General features: G+C 37.6%; 1 protein-coding gene across 5 annotated transcripts; it reads right to left on the reverse strand.

Moving 5' to 3' along the window:
• Positions 1–403: 403 nt before the first annotated feature.
• LOC133693740 (diacylglycerol kinase 2-like) lies at positions 404–7,360 on the reverse strand. 5 transcript variants are annotated; one of them, XM_062115027.1, is made up of 8 exons: positions 7,206–7,360; positions 5,801–7,018; positions 5,062–5,437; positions 4,886–4,962; positions 4,079–4,198; positions 3,790–3,954; positions 2,413–2,550; positions 404–1,010 (listed from the first exon to the last, which is right to left on the reverse strand). In XM_062115027.1, the coding sequence occupies exons 2-8, from the start codon at positions 6,911–6,913 to the stop codon at positions 861–863; spliced, it is 2,139 nt and encodes a 712-aa protein (XP_061971011.1). In that variant the 5' UTR covers positions 6,914–7,018; positions 7,206–7,360; the 3' UTR covers positions 404–860. The 5 variants fall into 5 exon arrangements, 2 of the variants coding, with proteins under 2 accessions (XP_061971011.1, XP_061971010.1); XM_062115026.1 differs by having other exon boundaries at positions 7,182–7,338; XR_009842173.1 differs by lacking the exon at positions 404–1,010 and adding an exon at positions 2,836–3,006 and having other exon boundaries at positions 2,411–2,550; positions 7,182–7,339.
• Between the last annotated feature and the right edge of the window lie 792 nt (positions 7,361–8,152).

Below are 8,152 nucleotides of genomic sequence, written 5' to 3' on the forward strand. Positions count from 1 at the left end.
TGAATTTGAAACATAGATAGAAGGGGCCTGTTCTTTAACACTCGCGTGACTCTCAACGTTTGATCAATCGAAGTGATAGCCATGAAATAATGCAGAAGGGTTGGTAAAGAAGTCTCGTGTTATTTTTACCGAAGAGATGGTTCTCACGTATGAAGGAATATCGAATAAAGAACATGGGATTGTTTTTGGGCCAATAAGTGGTAATTATCATGTTATTTAACCGAAGCGAAGCTAGAAACGACAACGGTGTCCATGGTTCATCGGCTCAATACCTAGAAAGAGTGCGTGTGTATTATCAAGTGACAGGAGACGTGGTGAAATCTGTCATATATCCAGCAATTTCCATGTTAAATCAACCCATCTTTCTTGTAAACGATGGTGAGCTATTTCCTCTCTTGCCGAGTAAAATAAAATGAGATTTCGATAATCGTAAAGGAAAAATTCAAAAGACAAATGTTTCTATATGGTATAATTTCTGTTTGTAATATGTATGGGGTGTGTGTGTGTGTGTGTGTGTCACAACAGGCACAAAACTCTCATTTACAATCTCTCATAGCATTCATTTACAAGGATCCTATGTCAGCTGGCTTGCTGGCGTCTCGTGGGGCTGTCAGTCTCACTTTCGGGTTTCCAATTGCTTCTACAAAAGAGTTCAGTTAAAAAAGGAAAGATCCCGTTATGGTCAAAAAGAGTGACCCAAAAAAAAATTAAGGAAAGAAAAAAGGATGTGAAAGTGGCATTCCCTCCATGGTCAAAGTGCATGGTCCAGAAAGGAATGCGAGGAAGGACACGCAATATGTTAGTGGGACAAAAAGCGAGATATTAGCAGGCAAAAAGAGGAGGGGTTTAGAATTTGGAATCTAGGATAGATTGAGAGCCAGTTGCTGCAGAAGTAATTTCTTCTGAGATGCATTGATGACTCCTTTGCACTCAGCATCTGCCAAAACCTCTGTCATAATGGCAGCTGCGTGGCCTCTGGGCTCCTCAGAGGCTCTCCTCAACATGAACACCTGAAACATACCAAAAATCCATGAATTATAGTTAGAAAGGTTCAGATGAAAATAAATGATTGATAAAACACTAGAATGGTAACAACATACTAAATACACATTCAAAGTGAAATCCCTTCTAATCCTGAACATCCTCAGCTAATCAAATATAAAAAGGATGAATAATTTTGTTGCACCATTAGCAATAAGGATATATTTGTGGCAGTAGCATCAGTTTCAGTTAATTCCAATGCACATTGCACAATGCGGCAGGAACACCAACTTCCCAATTTTACAGAGGAGAAAAAATGAGGAACACTTGCACCGCATCAATAGTATAAGAGATGAAAATACAGGGGATAGAATCGTAAATATCGCCTCCCTAAACATCATTTTGTGAATGCATATCATTGTTAATCATCAACATAATATTACGTGTCAAAGGAAAATAGTTTGCTTGACTAGCTTTTCTCCGCTAATTCTGCTTGTGGCCAAGGGATTGACAATGTTCCTCCACAATCTCTACTTAGAGAATAGTATACAAACACACATCTCCAATTAAATTAAGTAGTTTCCAAAAGGTAAAGCCTGTGTTTATAGTGAAGATGATGAAAGAGCTAGAGATAAGGAATGAAAGAAATGATATTGAAATGAAATGCAGCATCAAGTAAACTAAAGAGAAAGAAGCAATGGAAGAATATTTTGGAAGTCTTTTCTGAAACCGTGAAGACAATATATAAAGATTTACACCATCATATGAGGATTGCTTTTTGTTGAATGTTTTTTTGTATATGCTTTCTACAAAATTGAGGTTGCGCGTCTATATGGTTTATTCTGATGACTTGTGCACAAAGTTGGACTCCATTTTTCTTTCCAGTTGCTGTTTGCCTTCTCCCTTTGCTTCTTGTATTTTTTGGCTTCCTCCTATTTATATATCCTATTTGTTCTAATTCTCAACTCATATACTTGATCTTAATTTCTTAGTCATAATTACACTAAATAATCTTTACTCTTATTCATGTACTGGGGTTCATGAACTTCATCGACAGTCTAGGAAGATCATAAAAATGATTCTAAATCAGTATATTATATTTCATCATTTTTAATTCAGTAATCTTTCACAAAGAAAGAAACATTTCTTCCATAGTTGAACTTCTGCAGTTACTAGGGAACGGATCAAGTTTCTCCTTTATTCACCTCAAGATTATCAATATGACTTACATAGTGATTAGGGAGGGATCAGTATCTGGAAGTTCAAATGATGGGGTGCTGTGTCTGGTGTTTCCAACGTTAAAGGATCATTCAAGTAAAAATGCAAACACATGAGCTATGAGATTAGGTGTGCAATGGAAAAGCAGGGATCCATCAGCCAAGCCTCTTGTGTGAGAATCAAGTGCATTATAAGAGATAAGGAATATAATACCTGTTCATCATGCGTTATTTCTAAGCAACCAGGTTGATGGATGAATGGTTCCCCATCTATCTGAACTGGGAAAGCACTTGAAGCATGTATTTTGATGGCCTTCCCTTGTGCTAGCCTCGTTGCTTGTGAAAGTCCAACCTGAATAGTAGAACGAGCATTAGGGGGAAAAAAAGAAAAAAAAAAGCATGCTACAAAATCAGAAGTGTAGCATAGAACAACATCAAAACACTCTAAATAGCAGGCGCCATAAACAGGCCTGGAAGATTATTTACTCCTAATTATTTGGGAGAAAATGATTTTTGAAGATAGCAGAACCTGCTCCAACCAAATGCTAGAAAGCACAAGAATATACGATACCTCCCAAATATTTTTAAATTCTACCCCCTCTCCAATCCTACAAATTTCAAGAAGATCAAATCATACCATGTTACTCAGAACCACCCACTTTTCTCAGCAAAATGCAAAAAGCCTACACCAAAAATCCCAAGCCAGCAAACAACATCAGAGAAGGATGGCTATGCACCTCCTGTTGTTAATGCACGCAGAACGAGCCTCATTGTGGCAATGTCCTGTGAAGCCTCCTCCTCTCCTCAGCTATAAAAGGTCCATAGGCAATAATTTTATTAAGAACTTTTATAAACACCTTGAATTTGAATAGTCATTTGGCTATCTAGATACAATTGACCAGAGGTGAAAAGGTTGTACTGAAAATTCCCAAAATTATTCCAAAGTTTCCCATCCAACCATCTTGGTTAAAGAGAAAGTGACAAGGATTTAAGAATCTGACAGAAATTACAAAATGCTCTACTTCTCTATCATTAAAATCCCAAGAGATGCCACCACCATCCATGTTGTAAAAATAGAAACTGGATATGCTGTACAAATGAGGAAGTGTGGTAGAAAAAAGTGAATTACGGATTGCCTTTGTTTTGGCCTAGAGAAAACCTTCCAATTCTACAGATGATTTTTCCCCTCATCCCTGACACAACCCATTAGAGATCTGCCATCAGCTGCTCAATCCACTTAGCTGTACCATGACAGGGCTTCTAAATAGAGGTAGACAGGCATTAGAAAAAGGGTAATGAAATCCTATAAAGAGAAAAAAGCTCCCTTCTAACTGCTCAGATGCTTAGAAACCCACACTACCATTAGACCTTAGAAAAGTTATCAACTGCAGATTGCAATGAAAGGTAGGCCTGGTTGCATAGCACGCACACATATGCACACATACAAAGTAAATGATAAAAAGGAATCTATTTTCAGAAAAATCAGAAATCTGAAGTTCCTGAGATGAAACACTACACAAACACTTAGAACTCTCTCTTTCACACAGAGAGTGAACGAAAAGAAGGAACCTATATTCAGAAAATGACAAACCTGAAGTTTGCCGAGGTGCCATGCTCCACAGACACTTACAACTTCAAGCATTTTATCTTGCATGGATTGAAGACTGAAATCATCATCATGTTCATAGTCATTTTGCCAAAGATCCACGCCCCCCATATAGCTGCCAATGTTCAGCACAATTAAACCCTCACAATCCTGGAGGGAAAAGAAGGATGAAAGAACACAGCATTGAAAATATGAAAGAAAGAAAAATGTTTTAAACGCAATTAAAACAAGAAAGAAAGCAGCCAAAATACTAAGATAACATCTAATCAAGTACCTTTGGAATCTGTATGTCTTTCCCATCAACTTCAAGCCAAACCTGCCATGGTAAGTCAGCACAAGCTCTATCCATCATATCTCTGGCACCTTCTCTGGCATATCGCAATTTATTCACAAACTGCACATTAAATTTTAATTAGACAAATTCTAAGGCAAACAGTGAACAAAGATCAAAGGCCCGTTTCTGAAATATCAAATTGAAATTACAACGGAAAGGAAAAGAAAGCTATAGTAACCTGGAGCACTTCGGTATCTTGAACTTCGGTCTAAGCATGTTTACCTTTAAAAAAAAATAAAGCACGATTGTTCTTTTATTCTTTAAACTCAAAATGCACTTGGCATTGCCTAGCAACAATGCTGGATACTAATGATCCAACAACCTGATTATGGTACTGAATGAAGTTGTCCAGTTGCAGGACAACATATAGACCAGCATTTTTTCAGCCGAAACATTGAACTACCCTCAGCCTCAAGGGATATCCTACAGCAAGCATGCATCCAATAGATTTCAACAAAGAAGGGTGGTCAACTATAAGGAATATGTTTGAGTGATAAATCAAACAACAAACAGAAGGGAACAAAGAATTGGTAAAACAAATTCTAGCATTGAACCTTCTTTTCCACTCAGAAACAGTGAGGTTTTAGAAATTGTACTGAAGTGCCAGTGTCTCATAGATTTTAAAATTGTACAGAAACATTACTGTCCAACAGAGTGCATGCTATGGAAAACTAAAGCTCTTTTGAGTGAAGTATCAGGCGATTGATTTAACAACATACATTACAGCCAAAACAAAAATATAGCTACCTGACTACTGAACTTCTCAGGATTCTCTTGACGTGTTATGTGAAATTCATATGCAAGCTTAGCATCACATCCAATACCTGCAAAAGAAAAATTGGTAATGAGTAACAGATTGATGAAGCAATCTGCGAAACAAGATTGATCAAAAAAAAGCCCAAGTAACAACTTCATAGATCTACCTAAGTAGTTCATCATGAATTTGGATTGTTCTCTTTCCATATACCCTTCTGAATTCTCTTCTTTGATATTTACTTTCCAGCGATCTAGCATTGTAACTGCAGCTTGGTCGATATCTTGCAAAAGTGTGCATAAGCCACCTTGTCCATCAAACTTTGAGAAGCCTCCTCCCCATTGCAAGACCCTTGATAAATCATTTCCTGTACCAAGGGGAATAATAGCAACAGGTGGTGGAGATTCAAAGTTGCGCCTCTCAATAGCATCAAGGACCCATGCAACGGTTCCATCTCCACCACAGACCAAAACTCTAAAATACCGCACCTTGCTAAATAACTCCAAACCAATGTCAGGCCCCTGCAAATCACTTAATTCAAATACCTGCAATGGAGAATTAGGAAATTCAGCCATATACCATATGAGCTGTTACAGGCAATGTAAGTGAGAAAATGTAATTATTCATAACAACCACTATGTGGAAGTAATGCAAGAGGAAACCAAAGCCACTTTTTTTCCATAAAAAAGCTTTCACAGGAAATTAATTCCATTAGATGAAGTCCACATTATAGCACTTAGAGAGCACATTATGGAGATTCCTCATAAAATATGCTTACAAAAAAAAAATTGTTGGATGATGAAAATAACGCATTTGACATGACAATGAAAGATTATGAAAATAATTTTTTTAAGGAATTAAAGGTCCACTTTTCTTGTGATAACTATTAAGGAGCTAAACTATATCACCTGTACAGGATTCAACAGCATGTTCAGTGTCCTTCGAAGAAGAGGCCCAAGTTGACCTCCGCTCTTGGAATTAATGAAGACCAAAAGGGGCCTTGCATCTTGAGCCAAATCAGCCAATGCATACTTCTTAACTTGTTCACAGATTGCAGTTCCACCTTTATTATGCATTAGGCCATTAAGTGTGTACTTTATCCTGCCATTCTTCTTTAAGCAGTGGAAATCAGTCTCGCTGCTGGATCTGTTCAATCCAGCAAACCCATTCAACACAAAATCCAAGTTTCTATTGGCAGTTGTTGCACCCTGCAACTTACCATTAACAGGGCGATCATCTCCATGTTTGCCTCTGCTGCGCTGCTTTCTTCTCATCTGCCCACGAACAGAAGAGGCTATAATTTCCTCAGTGATCAAACTTAAACTGTTTCCTCCATCAACTTCCTTCACACAGAGTGGCGAAAGAATAATCCTCCTAAGGGAACCCAAATCACAAACATCACCAGATTCTTTTGACATTTTAGCTTGACATCTCACATGAATGAGCCTCTGACACCACAAACAATGCCACGTCGGTGAAGCATCAATAAAAGTAACACCACACGGTTCATCACAGTAAGAACAAAACACACTCATCTCAGGATTCTCATCCATATTAAACCATCTCTCTGACCAGTGATGCCTCACATGGCTAGACCCTGCTTGCGCAATACACTTACAATCCTTCACCGCAAACTCAGAACAATTAAAATGAGCCGCCGCACCACAAACAACACAACGGTGCACAAAATCACTACGCAACGACGCACTACAGCCATTATATGGTAACACCAATGAAGTCAAACAAACACAGCATGCAGAAGGCTGTTTTTGACCATAAGCTAAATCTTCAATCCATAAATGACTAGACCGCGGAACATTTAACTTTTTCCAAACTTGCTTCTTCGCTTTAGCCGCAGCTTTAACCCATTTTTGCGATGCTCTTTTATGCCAATTAATTAATCTATAAACAATAACTAAAAATCCTAAAGCAGCTGTAATTAACCAGGCAATAAAAGATCCACTATAGTAATCATACGAGCTTGCAAGCACCCGCACAAGCGAAATTCCCAATCCCATCATTTCCAAAACCCTAATTCCACACCACCACCATCAATCAATTCAACAACAGCAACTCTCACCAAGCGGATTTTCACTTCTCCGGATTTTCACTTTCCGTTCAAAATCCTAAGAAAAATCATAAAAATTAAACAAAATCAACAAATGATAATTATCAAAACGTGCAAAAATCGAGTAAATTACTAAATTAAAACATGATCAATCACTAGATCCCATATTAGATTTTGAGAGGGAAAAATGAGAATCGAAGGAGAGGGAAAAAAAAAGCAACCAGGAGGATAGAAGTGAGGCATACATAAGCCCTGGAAAAGGAGATCGATCGTGATTTTGATTTTTGAGAGAGGATTTCTGGTTTCGTGAGAGAAAAAAGAAGAGAGCTTTTGAAGAAGTACAGGAGCTATAGATTTTCATCTATATATATAGTAGCGTTTTTAGAAGGAGAGGGAATGGGCGGGCGGGATTTTTAATATGCGCAAAAAACGCGGGTTGGCCTGCGGTATGGAAAAGATGTCGACGCTGAAAAAACCAAGTTTAGCCCTTGCATTTTGTGTTAACTCCATGATCAGTCCTTATAGAAAGTTTTTTCCATTAAATCGACCCTATATATGGCTATATTCGTTATGTTTTGTCGATTTTCAATCCATTTGAGCTAAATTGTAAACAAATTGTGACAACTTTACACCATAGGAAGGGACTATGTTGCTTGTAATTCGGGTTGAATTGACAAGATGTGAGGGTAAATCTGATAAAAACTCCTATGGGGACTCATTTGCCAGTTTGACAAACATACAGGGGCTAAATTGTGGGATTTTCCAAAGTTAGGGTGTTTTTTATGAATTTATTTATTTTATTGTGTTTTGAATCTCGGGGGTTGTCGGTAAAGATGCTGGCTCTCGAGCTCACCGGAATTAATCAGGGGATGAGACAGTAAAGAGGGTCTGGATTGTCAAGAAGATCTTTTTTGGACGAGTTACGGAATATTTCTTCATCAATTAGTGGGCTTTCATGTGAGATTTACACGTGGAATCCACCCAGACAAACTAGAGGTCAATATTAGCCACATCCTTCTGGCTTGCTATGCTAATTATTCTTCGTTGAAATCATCGACCATCATGCACTATTATGTTTGATTATATTTTTTACCAAACACACTATAATTTTTTTTTTCTAAATTTGGATGCTCCCATGTTTATCTTTTATTTAATATTTGTTTTTAAAAAATATAATCAATCTTATTAAGAA

This window comes from Populus nigra, chromosome 5, assembly GCF_951802175.1.
Source record: "Populus nigra chromosome 5, ddPopNigr1.1, whole genome shotgun sequence".
NCBI classification, from domain to species: domain Eukaryota; kingdom Viridiplantae; phylum Streptophyta; class Magnoliopsida; order Malpighiales; family Salicaceae; genus Populus; species Populus nigra.